This window comes from Phoenix dactylifera, chromosome 17 (genome assembly GCF_009389715.1).
Source record: "Phoenix dactylifera cultivar Barhee BC4 chromosome 17, palm_55x_up_171113_PBpolish2nd_filt_p, whole genome shotgun sequence".
In the NCBI taxonomy this organism is placed as follows: Eukaryota; Viridiplantae; Streptophyta; class Magnoliopsida; order Arecales; family Arecaceae; genus Phoenix; species Phoenix dactylifera.
The window spans coordinates 4,885,330-4,903,960 of NC_052408.1; the positions used below are offsets into that span (position 1 = coordinate 4,885,330).

Here is an 18,631-nt window from a genome sequence, read left to right on the forward strand (position 1 = left end):
CTTGATCTGTGTCTGCTAGCGAGTTAACCTGCTTAACCTGACCCTGTTGGTTGCCTCAAAAATTGATTTATTCATATTAGAAATTAAACCTGACCTTTTGACCTATGCTAAGAAAGTCCCAAATAGAAACGACATGTGAAGAAAAAAGTATGAAATAGAAACACTAGAAAACCCTAAGTTTGATTCATTTGAATTCTTTTCCTATGAAAGTGAGTTTGAAAGAATGATAAGATTCGATTTTCTATAACGAGGACCCTAAATCCCAAATACCTCTGAAACAATAGTTTAGTGGAACTCATGTTAGCAATGAATAGCAGGGGCCGAGCTGGGGGGAGGAAGGCTAGGTCATGGTTGGTGCTTGTCATCATATGCAAAAAGGAAAAAAAGGAAAAAACAAGATCGTGAGACAATTAAGAGGAAAGGGGGAAGAAGATAATGGCGTGAAGTTACATGGTCCATGGTATATTCTATTTTGCTCTTTTAGCTTGATGGAGTCCATTAATAAGATTTAAATTGGTTACTTGATCTAATGTGATTGAGCTAACTTAGCCTTTCCTATGATATTGACTGGAAATGAGTCATATCTTAATTCAATTTCATGCATTTAAAGCCCAGGTCAGTAAAGTTATCCCAACCTTGACCTAATCAGAAATATTTCCTATGGAAACCCAACTTTAACCGGGTTACACAGTACCATATCATTTAGCTGGCTAAATGTTGTCACCTTAACTGTTTGATACAATTAATACAATTAATACAATTTTTGTACATAACCTTATTTCAGAAAACAGAGAAATAAATGGGCGTATGATCTACAAAAGCCTTGTTATTGTTCTGCAAAACCATGAAACCACCATGCCATGGTGGTTTTGAGCGTGAACCACCGTGCAATGGTCCTCAACGGTTGTGCTAGAATCCAATATGGCAGCCAGTCTGAAGTGGGTTGTGGCAGGTGTATCAAAAAATAGTGGGTTGAGCCTTCATTTTTTTCTTTTTGGTAAAAGGAAGTTGAGCCACTTTTTTAACTGAAGTAGTCAGGCCAGTGTTCTATCATGCCTTCCACAACCATTCAACGTTTGTCCAGGCATTTAGCAATGCTCTCTGAGTCTCTGTTGTTACACTACAATAAGTACAACCAATTAGTTATTTACAGTTACTAAAGCTTAGTAATAATATAAATTAGATATATTATTAATAACTATTGCTAAGTCATTGATCTTTAATTAAATGCACATTCATTATGCTGATGCCAAAGTCTTTTAGTTGATTATTGATGGTGGACCTTTATATTATATGGATGTTGACATGATGTTAATATTGTTAGGTAGATGATGTATCACTTTCGTCAAATGAAGCATTCTATTTTCACCATTCATATTCTGATATTTCATAGTTTTGTCATGATGAGTTTTTCCATTATTTTTATATGAAATTAATGGAAAAATGTCTATTTTTGATACTTAGTGAGTAATATGTGAATAAGTTTTAACATCCACTCTGGGCCCATGGAGCTTGCCATATGCTGTGTTCCATGAAACCCCTTAGCCACCATGTGCCTGCTTTGGGAACATTGAGCCAAGTAACTCTGCATCTCGAAGATATTGCATACCTTTGTTCTAGATAGTAAAGCCATCATGGCATCATCTCTTCACTTCCCTTAGATGTTGTTGATGACATTGTATTGGTTAGACTCTCTATCAAGATCCGCCATACCGGGTCCAGTAGGCGTACCGGTCGCCAACCGGACCGGTATGCTTCCGGTTCGTGCCGAAATCGGGCGGTACGAACTGGCCAGGTCTTCCCCGCCGAAGCTAGAGAAGAAGAAGAGAACGAAAGAGAGCGCAGGAAAGAGAGGGAGGGAGGACACTTGTGGCCGCCATCGGAGAGCTGCGGAGGGGTGGCGGAGCCCGGCAGGGGGCAGGGGAACCGCGGGGGCACGGCGGAGGCCGAGGCAAACTCGCCTCGGCCTCTGCCGCACCCTGTGGGTTCCCCCACCCCCCGCCAGGCTCCTTCGCCCCCTCCGGCCTTCGCCGCCCCTCCGCAGCTCTCCGATGGCGGCCACAGGTGTCCTCCCTCCCTCTCTTCCCCGCGCTTTCTCTCCTTCTCTTCGTCTTCTTCGTCTCCGGCATCGAATCGGCCCGTACCTATTTTCACGGCTTCGGCGTATCGGTAGCTGGCTGGACCGGTTCGTACCGGCCAGTACGAGCCGATTCGGCATACCATGCTCTCTATATTCATGATGAAAGCAGACTTAGTTGTAATTATGGGGTATTTTGAGGGCTATCACGTGAATAGATAGTTGACTGAGAAGATATTTAATATTTCTACTGTACATATTTCTGCTTTCATAGAAGAGTAATCAAAACCTAGTCAATTTTCTTGCCTTACTGCTATTATTACAGTTATGCTAGGTTGTAATCCTAACATTGCCTCACAGTTAGTTTCATAGCTTGACCACAGTAAACTATGTAACTATGTGGAACACAGTTTCATCATAGGGGCTGGAGATATTCTAAGCCATGATCTGAAGCTTTAGATCTTGTAGGAGCACTGACAAGTCTCTTTTCTAGGAAAACTCTTTTAAGGAGAACAGGAATTTGGTGGAAACCTTTGATGTGAGTGCTGCTATTTTCATCCATGCAAGGATCTAATTATGATTCTTTTTGTTTGACTTAGTGGGGCTGGAGAGGCATGATCTTTTATTTGGTCAAAACACATTTCTGTTTTATGCAAACTTTCTCTAATTAAAATACCCTCATTACATTTGTACTTCCACAATTACCCTACCTATCAGCACACATTTACATTCCATCACCATTTTCTTCTTGATCTTCACTAACTAATTTAAACTTTTAACAATTTCAACTTTGCCAAAACCTTGTCTCCAATGCCTTCTCTACCTCTACTACCTTTTCCAATCTCCTTTATTATCTTTTATCTACCTCCATCACTTACAGCATACCATTAAGTGGTATTTCGAGATCAGAAGTCTTGGAAGGGAGAGCTTTATTTTCTCAAGTAGGATTTTGAAAAGCTACATGAGGCATTGGAAAGAGAGATATGGCATTTGGTCAGTGTCACTCAAAGAACTTGTCACAATTTGTACACACACAAACAGATAGTCCCACATGCATATGCGTATATTTAAATTTTTAACTATAAATTTTTCCATTCAAACTATGATTGTGAGCAGCATATGCCGAACCAGCCAGTACCGGCCGGTACGGGCCGGACCGGTGCCGGGCCGGTCCGGTACAAACCGGTCCGGCCAGCTGCCGGTACGCCGGAGCCGTTGAAACCGGTACAGGCCGGTTCCTTGTCGGAGACGAAGAAGACGAGGAGAAAAAGAGAGCGCGGGGAAGAGAGGGAGGGAGCTCACCTTTGGCCGCCATCGGAGAGCCGTGGAGGGGCGTCGGAGGCCGGTGGGGGGCGTCGGAGCCCGGCGGAGGACGGGGGAACCCGCGGGAGCGCTGCGGAGGCCGCAGCCCGGCGGGGGAACCCGCGGGAGCGCTGCGTTTTTTAATTTAGGAATTTTAAGTGAAGTCGGCAAATCGGTTGCCGACTTCACTTAAAAATCTCCAATTTTTTAATTTGGGGATTTTTAAGTGAAGTCGGCAACCGATTTGCCGACTTCACTTAAAATCCCCAAATTAAAAAATGCGGCCGCGTCCCCTATTTCTTTCGAAACAGTGGACGCGGCCGCGGCCTCTGCAGTGCCCCCGCGGGTTCCCCAGTCCCCCGCCGGGCTCCGCCGCCCCCCACCGGCCTCCGACGCCCCTTCGCGGCTCTCCGATGGCGGCCGAAGGTGGGCTCCCTCCCTCTCTTCCCCGCGCTCTCTCTGGTTCTCTTCTTCTTCCCCGGTTCCGGCGGGGAAGAGCTTCCCGGTTCGTACCGCCCGGAGCACGGTACGAACCGGCCCGTACCGGTCCGGTAGGCAACCGGTACGCCTACCGGACCCGGTACGGCGGACTTTGATTGTGAGTACTTGTCTTCATAGTCATAAGTTTGACATTAGGAAACAATTCATAAATTCCCAAAAGAATTAGAAGTGCAATAAAAAATAAATAATCAATAATATTTATATACTAAAAAAATGGGTATATGTTCTTCACTAGCAACATAATTTTTAATAAAGATCATTTTCTAATATTTATATTAAGATCTCTCCAAATATAAAGATTTTTTATTTGCTATATTTCAACTTTGAGGATGGGCCTTGGCACAACCTTAAGGTTACTCTATTATGACCTAGGTGTGAGGGGTTCGACACACTGAAACAGCCTTTGTGCACATGGGGGTTAGGCTGCATACATCTGGCCCTCCTCAAGCCCTGTAGTGGTGGGAGCCTCGAGTATTGGGATGCTCTTTTATATTCCAACTCAATCCAAAAAAAAAATTCAAAGAAAAAAGAGAATGCTATTTAAGATCAAGATTAAAGTTAAGGATTCTAGACCCTTGATGCCATCTGGCAGCTCAAATCCGATGCCTGAAGCAGCCATGAGCCCATTCTCCACATCCATCACCACCAGTACATGACTAGTACGTACTATAGGTACTAGTTTGGCCAACCTTGTTTCCAACTCTCTTAGAACTTGCAAAATTTCAGTCAAAGTATGATGCTTTCCAACATTTAGAAAAATAAAAAAAATGTGGAAAAAATACCATGAAGAGTTTATAAGCACAATAAATCTAGCCCTGTAAATTCATGCAGCCAAGGCCCAAAAGTAACCCAATTTTAGGATTGATTTAGGCTGAAATTCTGAGATTTCAGTTTGAGGATTTTAGCTCTAGTGTTTCCAGTCAGGCTTCAAATCATCAACCTGCTGGCATGAAAGGTATCATAGATATGATATAGTATGGATTGGCATTTTGATCATTGACAAACACTTTGTGGATCCTTCTCCTATCTGCTTCAATGTCTATTTAGTTTTGAGTAGCTCACAGTGTATCATGTTAATTTTAAACCTTTATTGAATGCTCATGTTAATTTTAAACCTTTATTGAATGCTTCTCTCCCTTCAAGAAGCTTTTCATTATAAGCTCTCTTATCTTTTATTTTCATTTTTTTGCCATGTTTGTGTTGTTAGTCCTTCCAAAGACAAAGCTTACAAGTCTATCCAGTATGTGTTTTTTCTTCTGCATGGTCTCAAATGTTACCTTATTCGCTATATCTTAAGCATATTGCTAATTGGTATAACTGAACCAATTCACAATGTGGTTCATTGTACTACAAAAAAGATAAGTAAATTCGGAACTTTATTAAGTTTTATTCACTTTAATTCCTAAATATGGTAGATCCCTTCCTATTTCTTCTTCTAACCTTTTCATATAATTTTTTACAGGTTCTAATTCATATATCTTGTTCAGTCCAAATGGATTCATTATTAAACTTCCCATAAATCAGAACAACTCTGACATTTAATTACATAACCATAATTATCAAGCCTTGTTCCAGCTATACAGGTCAACAAATATTTAATTATCTGAGAGTAATAACTAATTTCTTGTTCTTTCCGAGTGAACTGAATTCATGAAGAAAGAGTAATTTTCAATTGAGAACCTGAACTTAGTCTAGCATACCAACAGGTTAGGACTGTAGGTAACTATGCTCCTGACCTCAAAGACATTGATGTCATGATCCCAGTGCACTTCGATTGCATGTCTTATGATGTTTTCTTTAATAAGCATCTGTTCTGTATGAGTTCTCCTCTTCCTCCTTTATTCTATTATATAATATGAACAACCCTAATGCCTGACTGTAAGTCCATCTATCCATCCGTTTTCTGTCCACTTGCTTTCCATCCATGATCAGGCTCTTTTACTTTTTGGTTCTATCAATATGAGAGCCACTGGACACTTTCCTTCTAATATCTTTGAACCTTTTCTAAGAATGGGTGAGTCATTTTTCCATCCTTATACAGTTGATCATGGTAACTTCTTGATCCATTTCTCTTTCCTTCTGAGACTTTGAATCATCTATTTTTTTCATTTTCAGCCTCCCAGTACGTGTGCTTACACTATGATAGTTTCTGCTGATATATTTATAGGGTTCCTCTTTATAAATAAGATATCGTTTTACCATCCAGTTGTGATGATCGCATGTCTTCAGTGCCTTCTTCTAAGCATCACTATATCCATGATGGTAACTGCTGGAATAACTTATATGTACTACTGGCACTTTTTTGTGTAATTTCCAGTTTTTCTGCAACTATTCAAAGTCATTATGAGGCTATGAGCCATGTACTTATGCAAGGGTGCTTAGTACAACGGAAGACTTTAATTGGTGGGCTGGTTATTCTGTGTAATGCCAATATCTTGGATCGTGTTCCCTTACCTTCAATATTGATCTTACCTCTTCCTAACAACCTGCAAAGTCTCACTCTAATGGTTTAACGGAGCACTGCAATCACACATGGTAGATCATGGCTTTTGCAAGACTACAATGTAGGTTACAAGATATCTCCTCTTGTTACCAATATGGCCATTATACAGTTTTTGGTTGTAATTGCCAACATTCACAAGTGGCTGCTCCTGTATTACATGTCCATGGCCACCCCGTTTGTGCATATGATACAGAAAATGTTTGATGAACAATGCATCAGATTCCACAACTGGTATATAGGAGACAGAATGGCTCATGAACCTTTTTCTCATACTAGAGATTAGAATATGGTTTTGTTCTCATCATGCATTCGTGAATATCGAGTGTTCTCCATTTTAGATGAGGTGATTGTGGGAAGAAAGTTTTATGGGCCCTCATCTAAATATGGTGATGCAACAAGCTTCAGAACAAGGTATTACTAATCATGAGGGAGAAGGGAAACTTGAAGATCATTGCTGATGGGGACATCAGAGCCCTTCATCCAGATGATCCTGAGCCCCCGGATTGAGCCAGACTCGTTTATTTGCATATTTATTTTATTATTTTATTTTTGGGCTTATTTGCATTCTAGGGTTTATTTGTGGTTTATTTTATTTCTGGGCTTATTTGCATTTTAGGGCTTATTTGTGTTATTTGTGGGTTCATTAGGATTTATTTCTGTGTAAGGGGGGTTTATGCAAGTTGTGTATTTGGGCCCTATATATAGGGAACTATTTTCATGATTAGGGTTTAATGAATGATTAAGAATTTCTTTTCCCCCAGATCTTATTCTTCCTCCTCCTCCTCCCCTTCTCTTCTTCCTGTGTCTCTAGAACCTCTTCTTCCTTCTTCCTCTCTTGTTCTTCCTTCTTCTTCTCTTCCCCGCACTGGTGCTGCATCAACTTGGTATCAGAGCAACCGGTTTTGCTTCTATTGCCAAAGCCCCGATCCGTCAACAGTTTTTCTTTCCCTCGGTTACCATCAACAACAAGAACAGACCCCTTCCCTCTGTCAGTCCGCTCACCAAAGAAAAAAAAAAAAGGATCACTGCCGAGTCTGTGAAGGCCCAGATCGACAGCCATCCGCATCCGACCCCCCCTCTCTCTCGGTCTGTGTCTTCACCAGAGCAAAAAAAAAAAAAAAAAAAAAGTTCTGCAGCCAAGAGAGAAGAAAGAGCCACAGCCCCTGCACCATACTCTCCTTCGCGTCTCTCTGACTTGATCCATCAGTCGCCGCCGCTGCCCAGTGAAGGCCCGAGCCCACCGTCGGAGGAGCCAAATCCCACCACCCGTCGCGCCCACGGCCGCCTTCACCCCGCGCACAACGTCAGCAGTGCCACCAGCTCGCCCGCGCCGCCCACGGCCCACCCGTGGCAAACCCGGGAACGCCAGCCATCCCCCGCTGCAGGTCACGGAGCCGCAGCCGTGACTGCCGACGCGTCACCGGAAGCGCCGCCGGCCGGAGCCCGTGACCGGCCCCGCCCGCCGCCATAGGTCCCAGAGCCCCGGCCACCGCCATCGCCGTGAAGATCGGAGCCTTCTCCCGAAACCATCGGGAGGTTGAAGAAAACAAACCTAACGGGTAAGATCCAAACCCGTTACCCGTTTCTCTGCTAGCCCGGATCCATTCCAAAAAAAAAAAAAAAAAAAAAAAATACATGTGCCTTGCACGTGAGGAACTAACGGGTTATCGGAGCGGTTCACGCCCGACAACCTGAATCCGACCGGATCCAAGGTTATAACAACACACGTGATCTCACGTGTCTCAAAAAAAAAAAAAAAAGAAAAAAACCAACCTCTGTTCTGCCGAAAAGGAAACCCTAGGGTTTCCACCGTCCCCTTCGCCGCCGTCGCCGAGCTCCGCCTGCAGCGCTGCCTCTGGCCGCTCCGCCTTTCCTCCTCGCCGCCGTCGTGCCACCCCTTCGCCGCCGTCGCCGAGCTCCGCCTGAAGCGCCACCACCAGCCGCTCCGCCTTTCCTCCTCGCCGCCGTCGTGCCAACCCCATTTCCGCCGCCTCGCCGAGTCTGCCGCCGCTCATCTTTCGCGGCAGCCTTCTCTCTGCCGCTCCATCTCTGTTGCGCCACCTCCGCCAGGCTCCGTCTCCACCGAGCCTCGTCCGCCGCCGCCGCCGTGTCCGCCTTCACTGCGACCCGAGGACGTCTCCCGTGAACGACACCGGACCCACGCCATCCTCGCCACCGCCACCCCGAGCACCACCACAGCACCTCCCCGACTTCGGCCGCCATCCCAACCGTCGCCTCCCTCATCTGCTCTCCCCCTTGGCCATCACCGTCGCCTCCCTCATCTGCTCTCCCCCTTGGCCATCCATCTTTCCCGCACGAACCAAGGCCCCAGCCGCTCTTGCTTCTGTACTGGCCCAAGCCCGTGCGCCATCAATTGAGCGCGGCCCAAGCCCAAGCGGCTGCAGGTCCGATCTCAGGCCCAAACCAGATTGTTCTTCAGCCCATTTCAACAGCCCCGGAAGCCTTGTGCTGTAGATGCAGGTCCATAACTCCAGCTAGCTCTGCCCGGCGCCAACTTCGTGTCCGAGACTCCACGAGCAGACGATTCTGGTTGACTGCATCCGCCACAGGTGATAGGTTTCTACTTTTTCTGGCTTGTTCATTTAATTATGTTCTAGTTCTCTTGCATGATAGCCACATTTTGAAAACTTATATTGCTGTTATAATTCAGAACATTGAACCTCTCACTTCCGAACCCGTCCTATTACCCTTTAAATCTTGACATTAAATTAGCACACCCTAGTAACAGGACGTTTCTTAACATTATTCGATCATATTGATTTAGGATCAGAACAACTGTACTACTTGATTGCAATCTAATTTCTTAAATTGAATAATCTTAATCCTTAATTCTGAATAACCGAAGTAAAAATCAGCAACATTTAAATTTAAGCTATTATTGTGAAGACTTGCTGATTTCTGAAATCATAATAGATTGCATTAGTAGGTTGTCCTGCATCAAATTTGGTCCTACATCATAGTTATTAGGGTTTCATTAGTGACACTGCATTTCACATCATCACCCAGTGTCATCATTGCATGCCAACCTGTAGTGATATGGAGTACTATCTCAATCAACCTAAAACTCCTGTAGCTACCATGAATTCCGACATTTTGAGGTCTATCTTAGAACAGATCGTTGCCATACGGGCTGGATACAAAGAATTCAGACAAGAGATCCGTGAGCTCGTGCAACATTCTAGGACCCCTAAATCGCCAACCCCTGTTACAGCCCAACCTAAAATCGGTTTGGTCGCACCACCTGTAGTCCTTCCCTACTCTCCTAGGCACCAAACCCAATACTCTAAGTGTCAACAATTCGGCTATATAGCGCCCCAATGTTCCACTAAGACCTACCCGATTACTGAACCAGAAGTTAGGAACCAAGAGGCCGAATATGTCGAAGAAGTCTATGAACCAAATATAGAAGACTATGAAGAAGACTTTGAAGACGAACCTACAGAATTAGACTTTGTCCAAAATGATTCCCAAAGGGAGACTAGTGATCTAAGTACAACCAAGCCACTTCACATCACAACTGTGGAAGAGGTAGTGACAGATATTGAGAGCCAATCATCTGAATTGGCACTTGTAGCTAAAGTTACCCATGCGGAGTCCAACCTTGAACATTCCCCGGTAGTAGTTTCCCTTCTAGAGGAGTTTCATGATGCACTCCCTGATGATCTTCCGGATGCACTTTCTCCAATGCATGATATCCAACGCGCAATCGATCTAGTTCCCGGAGCATCTCTGCCCAACCTTCTACATCATAGGCTCAGACCGAATGCATATGCTAGGACCTGGAATTTAATGTTACCGACAGTTGAGTTTGCATGTAATAGTTCGGTTAACAAGTCCATAGGTATGAGTCCATTCGAAGTAGTGCATGATTACAAACTTAGGCAACCCATAGACCTGTTTTTCATGTCTCATCAGTATAGAGTCTTTGAGTCTGCACAATCAATTGTATCACATCCACATTCATTGCATCGAGAAATCAGCAATTGTAGTCACTTTAATAACTTAAAATATAAATCCTTTGCTGATTTACACAGACGTTATAATGAGTTAAGTGAAAGAGATTACATCATGATAAGAATTAGGTTTGAACGACTTTTTTCGGAAACGTTTAAGAAATTGCAAATTTGTAGTGCAGAACAGTTCAAAATCTTAAAGAAAACCAGTTCGAATGCATATGTTGTGGATCTTCCTGATGACTATGGGATTAGTGCGACATTTAATATTGAAGATTTAGTCCCATACAAAAAGATAATATTCCTGCCTTCTGACCCCTTTATTGATATACCTGCCTATGTTGGATACCCTGCCCTATTACCTGCTGTTGAGCCACCACCTCCCAAATTTCATGCACGCAGAGAACAAATAGAACATATATTGGATGAGCAGGTTATTTCAAGCAGGAACGGTGGTTACCAACGTTACCTTGTTCGGTGGAAAGGTCGACCAAAGTCTGATGTGACGTGGATTTCCAAAGCACAATTGCAGCGCATTGACCCCGATCTTCTGGAGCAGTACGACAGCCGGCCAGACCTGTACTCGACGGGGTCGAGTTTTTCTCACCCGGGAGGAGTTGATGGGGACATCAGAGCCCTTCATCCAGATGATCCTGAGCCCCCGGATTGAGCCAGACTCGTTTATTTGCATATTTATTTTATTATTTTATTTTTGGGCTTATTTGCATTCTAGGGTTTATTTGTGGTTTATTTTATTTCTGGGCTTATTTGCATTTTAGGGCTTATTTGTGTTATTTGTGGGTTCATTAGGATTTATTTCTGTGTAAGGGGGGTTTATGCAAGTTGTGTATTTGAGCCCTATATATAGGGAACTATTTTCATGATTAGGGTTTAATGAATGATTAAGAATTTCTTTTCCCCCAGATCTTATTCTTCCTCCTCCTCCTCCCCTTCTCTTCTTCCTGTGTCTCTAGAACCTCTTCTTCCTTCTTCCTCTCTTGTTCTTCCTTCTTCTTCTCTTCCCCGCACTGGTGCTGCATCAATTGCTCCCCATTTAGGACAACATGCTTCTTCTCAAGTAACAAAATGATATTGATGCTTATTGAGAACCGAGACACATTTATCCTTGGTTCCATTTTTTTTATTGACAATACATATGGTAAACGAGTGGGGAAAGTAAAGAAAGATATGAAAACCATGATGGTAGAAGTGAAAACTTGAACCACGACCAACTTCCCACCCCACCCTTTCAAGCTTTGAAAAGGCATACTAGATTTCCAATTTCTGTTCTTTAATTCAAAAAAATTCAAAGCACTTTATCTCATTTTCCCCTTAGTCTAGCTCGTTATTATCTTTCATAGATTTTTTTCCCTAAAAATGAATGGGATTAGATCCTTCCTCTTTTGGCTTGTTTTAAAAAAGTGACTGTGAGAAATGGATTTTTATAAGTTATTCCATTGAAATAAATACTAAAATAGAAGTAACATGTCGAGTTGTTTTACTGTAACCCTAGCATGTCCATGCTGTATAATAGCCAGATCCATGTTCTGCTGTGAGCCAGTACTTTGGGGAGGAAGACTATCTGGGTGTCAGTCTCCAAGAGAAATTGCCATGATCATAATATCATATACTTGTCATCAACTATGTTTACATTGTTTATGATTGGTCAGTCATGGCTCCTGCATAGAGTATTTGTCAAGTCTCAAGAAATATATGCATGTCAATTTCTCAATGCAGGATGCATGTAAATGCACTTTACCTTTCCATGGTTTTGCATTATTATTTATTTTTAAAAAAATGCATGATGCAGTCTCCTATTCCTAAATCTTATGCTTGCCTTGTTTTTCTAATATTTTCATGGAAATGCTTCTGATTGTCCATTATGGTAACTTGCAGTGTTGTCATGTTCCTATCAGACATGTCTGGGAGAATTCCATTATACAGAAAGTATGTTAGACATCAGCTTTTTTTTGGCTAAGATAGTCACTGTTGGCAATATTCTATTTGGATTATTTTTATTTTTTTCTCTAAATTTTATGTAGTATTTCAGGGCATATGTATTCTTCAGTTCGCCTATACCTAAGGAACTAGTGTCTTACATTAAGAATGACACTAGTGTGATACCCCGCATAGGTGCATTAAGTGAGGTTAATTATCTCATTATTTCATTTTGTTTGCTTTTTAATCTGTATCATGAAGACATGAACCATTTTTTTATGTTCTTTAAAAGTTGGATGGGCTTTTGGACTTCTATTGAGCATCTTTGCTATTACATATTGACCTTTTTCATTTTGATGAACTTTGGCAGATGAATTTGGAGTATTTTGCTATTGATAGTCAGGTATCTGCTACCATATTTCTATATATACTTCCTTCCATTAATTTACATAACCAGCTTTTATAGAGTGTTGAATGCCATCTTGATGTTTACCATTTGCTTTTTGCAATGTTTGATATGATATGTCATCTTACATATATAAAATTGTAACTTTTATTAATATTCTTCATTCCATGACTCAACTATGTAGGGCTTTGTCACTGACCATGAGATGGCCTTGGGGGACTTATTTGGTGAAAATGCAGAAAAATCTCGCAAGTACAATGACTGTATATATACTATGGCCACTCGCATATCTACTGCATTTGCTTCTTTGAGGGTATGATTTTAATATTTAATATTGTTGGCCCATGACTATGGAGTTATGTTCATTCTTTGTATGCCCTTCAGTTGCAAGTGTACAAACCTTGGCTCATCGTTGATGGCTAGCTGATAGGTTTCTAGTTTGGAAGTATGATGTAGCAATTCATGAAACAGATGTTGTAGATTTACTTTATTTCATATATATTACTTAGCGTTAAAAAAATAAATGATCATGTATCTAAACAACCATGAGAATTAAATTGTTTTCTTTGACTTATATGTGGAGTAGGATATATTCTTCTTGATGCACTTTAAGCATAGAAGTTCAAAGGGACCAAATGCTTTAGTATTGTAGAACTTTTTATCTTTCAAGAGAAAATATTAGAGTGGGCACAGCAGTCAATATCTGACGTATACCTTTATATAAAGTAGCATAATGGATTAGCAATTCACCAAATGAGTAGGATATCTCATGATTCATGTATATAACCAACATCCAAAGAGCAAGTCAGTTGATGGTTTTTTCATCTTCCAAATTTATATGCAAAATTTGTAATCAATATCCATATATGGTCATATGGTCCCATATGGAGAACCACGAGATACATATTAAATCCAATATCAGAAGATCATATAGGGGGGTTATATTTCAAATTGTAAAGATGAGATGATGCTTGAAGACCAGCAACATTGGATGAGATGTAGCCATTGGGAGGCAACTAGAGAACACACAGTGCCAGTGATAGGTAGATTTGGTGGCAAAAAGAAATGGTATCTAAAGTAGTTTTTTCAAGCATGATCTTTGTCCAGTGAAGTGAGAAGTGTGTGAAAAGTGTTGTGATAACATTTGTTGCATCTATTGTCCATCCTTCATTAGAAGATTTTATCAATAGTTTTGATGGCCAAATGAGCTTTTGAAAAGGCAATTATATCAAAACATGACTAGAGCATGACCAATATTGAGAACAAGGTCCGCAGTACTGAAACCGGTACCCGTGTCGGTAGTCTAACGGTATGGTATGGTACTAATATGGAGACGACTAATATATTTTGCCATTCTTTGGCTGTTAATCAAGGACCTATTAGAATAAAACAAAAATGAAAGGGAGTTTATCCTATCCAAATTTGGTTGAGAACCCATATTTCCTTGATATTGATGCATAAAGCTGAAGTAGCATCCAAGCTAATGATGTCAAACATCAAACGTGCTCCATGTATTACTATTTACAATTAATTTCTAGGGGTGTTAGTGGGCCAGGCTGGGCCCAAGCTCAAAGTTTATTGTTCCAGCCACCTCATTTTTCAACTGTCAATCAAAGTACATAAAAGGTCTTGACATCAAATTTTTTTGTCAAATTAGCTTGTTATATAAAAGGTTTTAACAAGGATCGCCAAACCGGTACCGTACTGAGTACCAGTCGGCGTCCGGAACGGTTCGGACCGGTACCGAACCGGCTAAAAAGGTCACAGTGCGTGCGCAGTGGTATTAAATGTCATACCGTGCAATGGCATTTAATACCATAGCCACAGTGCCAGCGTGTGTGGCACGCTATGGCAGATCGAACCGGACTCGGTATCGATTTGCACCGAGTCCTGGCCGAACCAGATGGAACCAGACTGGTTCCGTCCGATTCGCTCTTGTACCGGCCAGTTCCGGCCCCATAGGGGCCCGAACCATTTTGTGTGCCCGTACCAACCAGGTCAGCGACCGAGTTGGCACAGTTCGGCCTAAACTGGACGGTATGATCCGGTTCAGCATTTTTTGGATTTTAACATCTATGTAGGCTTGACTTTTTTCATCTCAAACTTCTATAACATGGATAGCCTGGAACTACATAGGAGTGGAGTGAATGAAGATTTGCTTTTGATAATAATTTTGGATTCTGTTTTACAATCATCTGAGTCAATCTGCATGGTTCTCCTCAGGAATTTCCTTTCGTGCGCTACCGTGCTGCCAAATCTTTAGATGCTTCTACCGTGACCACGTTACATGATTTAGTTCCTACAAAACTTGCTGCTGCTGTTTGGAACTGTATTTCCAAGTATAAGTCTACAATTCCTGATTTTCCCCAGAAAGAGACATGTGAATTACTTATTGTTGACCGATCTATAGACCAGGTAGAACCTCAATGTTACTAAAACTGTGAGCTACTTGCTTTCTATATCAAAGCTTAGTTGTTTTTACATGACATTCTCTACCAATTTCCTACTGTTGGCAGATTGCACCCATCATCCACGAATGGACTTACGATGCTATGTGCCATGATTTACTGAATATGGATGGAAACAAATATGTATATGAGGTAAACCTGCCCTTCCGCAGTTTTGTTCGTCCTTTTGTATAAACAGTTTTTCTTCAAGGCTCTCGTGTTATCTGTTTATTTGCAGATACCAAGCAAAACAGGATCAGCACCCGAGAAAAAAGAGGTCCTTTTGGAAGATCATGATCCAGTCTGGCTTGAACTTCGGCATGCACATATAGCAGATGTGAGTAGTTAACAATAATTTGCTTCAGTTGATTACTGTGATATCTTCTGCCTGATAATCTATTGGAATGATAGGCCAGTGAAAGGTTACATGACAAGATGACCAACTTTGTTTCAAAGAACAAAGCAGCTCAACTTCACCAAAGCTCAAGGTATGTGCTGGATGATGAATGTTACTTTAGTGTTTAGTCACTTTGGCTTTTGCCTGCAAGTGTATTGTATCGCAGAATTCTCAAATTTGTTATTGTAAATGTTAACAACAAGTGGAGTTAAGAGTTAATAATAGAATGCATGATAATGGACCAAGTGGTCTAGTATAATTCTTGCATGGCTCTAGTTTCTCAAGAAGCACTCCAGCACAATACATGATTGTATGGCCCCAAACACCCACCACCTTCACCTAAATACACTTCCAATGGATCATCGTTCAATGGTTCTCTCAGTCAATAAGGAAAAGCACAAAGTAGCATGGGTCTATGAGGAAGTCCCCTGTGAATTGCTGGTTAGACTAGACATATGGAAGTAAGTGTTTTCGAGCGAATCAGAATGAAGCAAAAATATATGAATGTGTTTTGTTTGCTAGAAAGAAACTGCATTATTGCTGATATGAAAAAGACATTATCTTAGTGGAGAGCTGTTGGAGCAGATAGCTGTATGTCTAGCTGGAAATGGAAAGGCTTCTGTTAACCACCATTTCACAAACTATCACAAATTTGAGATCTTATTATTTAGTCATCTAAAAGATAGTCCCAAGAAGATGTAGAAACAAGCTTTAGAACATCAATCCGTAAGGTCATTACTCATAACCCTAGTAGTTTTTGGAGGCAAGTAGCTCCGTGAGAGAGAATGAATATAAGCAAACAAATGAAGGTACCATAAAGTAATAATATAAGGCACAACAGAGTCCGAGTCAGAGTAAAATGGCTGCAAAGAAACATACTTAATATATAAAAAACTTATCTATGCTTGAGTAGGGGATGTCTAAGAAATACAACTAATGGTATATAATAGAATCTTCAAAGGATCGTGTTAAGTGGAATTAACTTCTGATGAAGCTCCATCGAACATGACTAGTAAGTTGACAAACAGAGCTGACCATGTTGGATATGAAATATAGAGCATCTTTATGGGGACATAGACAAGGTTTTAGTATCACGTTTTGGGTAAGCCAGTCGTGGGTTGGCAATCTGTGGTGTATATCATGCATTTGTAGCTGAATATAATTCATGTTCTGGCAAATTTAATTTCGGAACTCTGTTCTACTTTAATCAGGTGAGACTGGCTTGTGATTTGTCAAGGTTTTAAATACTATAGGATGGGGCCATCCCAGATTTTTCCATGGAATGGGATGGTTCAGTTGGAATGGTGGATGTCTCGTCCTGTCCTGGTCCATTTGCTAACTCGTCCTGTCTCGGCTCTCTGGATGGTGCCCTGTCCCGCCTCTCAGGATGGTGTCCTGTCCTAAGTGTGGGATGTCCCGCTGTCCCACTGGTATTTAGAACCTGCTGTCACTACTATATACAGATCTGATACATATATTTCTTTGAATACATATATAAGATCGAAAAGGTCAAATACAGAATGTTTGTTATTCACTCAAAAAGTTTATGCGGATAGGATGCTGTAACCATCAAGCCTTGTCCCAGCAATTAGGATTGGCATTATGAAATTGCATTTGTCAATCTTTCCTATTAAGGGTAAAGTAAAAATACTGAAAATAGATAACCATTCCTGACCATTGGAATTTATAGCTGCAGTTTCTTTGCTGGTGGTGACTAGAAGGTTGATGTTGGAAGACATGTATTTGATCTATTTTTTCATTGATCAGTATGTTACATGAAAGAAGCCCATTGTATTGGCAATTTGCATTTTGCATATGTTAATTGAGGAGTGAGATAACAACCATGGAAATATTATAACTGAAATTTGGGATGCTGCTTCTTAGAAGACAATAATCGACTTGCTGTAGAGGCCAAAAATTAGAGTGATTTGTTGGAGCATCCATATCTTATGCTCTAAATGTTTTTCTATCCTGAAGAAAAAAGTTTGCTTGCACCAAGGTTCTAAATACTGATATTGAAATCTGTATCATTTTCCATCAGAACAGTATGACACATACCGAAACTAATGACTTACAATAAATTGGAAACCATATATGCGGTTGGTATAGTACTGCCAGTATGCACCAGTATGGACCAGTACAAACTAGTGTGGCTAGTATGTACCAATACAGCTGTTTCGGTGTCCCGACACCCATACCATTGTCAGTTTCATGCAAGACCGATGGGTACCAGTTGTGCCATCCTGTTTCAACGATTTTAGAAACCATGAGTTGTACATCACAAGTCTTTCATAATTTAAAATTCATACATTTCCTACTAAGAAATAGGACCAAAATAATTATATTACTAACGGATTACTATATAAATATCCAAACTGGGAAAATCTAGGTAAAGGTTTTTATGACATCTCATGTCATGACTCGGTGCAAAATCTTACACTTTCAGATGGAACAAGAAATCTGAATACTGGAGCTCCATAAATAAGTTTCTGACAATGAGGTTTTAGTGAAAGTGATTTCATGTTATATGTCTTTTTAGTTTCGTACATTGACTTGATTTTTAATGGAATTCAAAACTAGTTTGTTAGATTGTCACCATTGTGAAGGCAGACATCTAGGCTCTTTGGCATGGCAGATACCCTTCGCATCAACCACTTATCTATTGTTGAACTAAGTAGTCCATTGGAGGTCTAGCAAGGGTTAAATTGAATATGGTTATAAACTAAAAAACATAAATATTAGTGAAACCATGAATCAAGCTATATGATGACAAGTATATGCATATGCACATGCACACACCCACACAAAGTTATAATCAAATCCGCAATTTCGGTATCGGGTACCATATCGGTATCTTATCAGTTTGGTATAGTACGGTATGGTATGCAATTTGTACCGAAATAGCTCTATAATCATTTTTTTAATTTGTATCTCGTTACGCTCGATACAGGTCGGTACGTTTCGGTACAGACCTATAATCCCTATACATCTTAGTATGCCTTGGTAAATATCGTAACACCTCGGTCAAGGCAATACGTCTTGGTTATCTTGTACCGACTCGAAGTTGAGTTTCGTACTTGTTTCCT

The 18,631-nt window shown here is 41.2% G+C and overlaps 1 protein-coding gene across 2 annotated transcripts in view; it reads left to right on the plus strand.

Annotated features, from left to right (window-relative positions):
• LOC103708268 (SNARE-interacting protein KEULE) overlaps positions 1–18,631 on the plus strand; it is a 45,859-nt gene that overhangs the window by 17,157 nt on the left and 10,071 nt on the right. The window contains exons 5-12 of one of the 2 annotated variants that reach the window (XM_008793109.4): positions 12,254–12,304; positions 12,408–12,504; positions 12,666–12,698; positions 12,886–13,014; positions 14,925–15,116; positions 15,218–15,301; positions 15,387–15,485; positions 15,560–15,636. In XM_008793109.4, coding sequence (XP_008791331.1) covers positions 12,254–12,304; positions 12,408–12,504; positions 12,666–12,698; positions 12,886–13,014; positions 14,925–15,116; positions 15,218–15,301; positions 15,387–15,485; positions 15,560–15,636 — 762 coding nt within the window. The remainder of the gene's footprint in view (positions 1–12,253; positions 12,305–12,407; positions 12,505–12,665; positions 12,699–12,885; positions 13,015–14,924; positions 15,117–15,217; positions 15,302–15,386; positions 15,486–15,559; positions 15,637–18,631) is intronic. The other variant, XM_026805090.2, reaches the window with a different exon arrangement.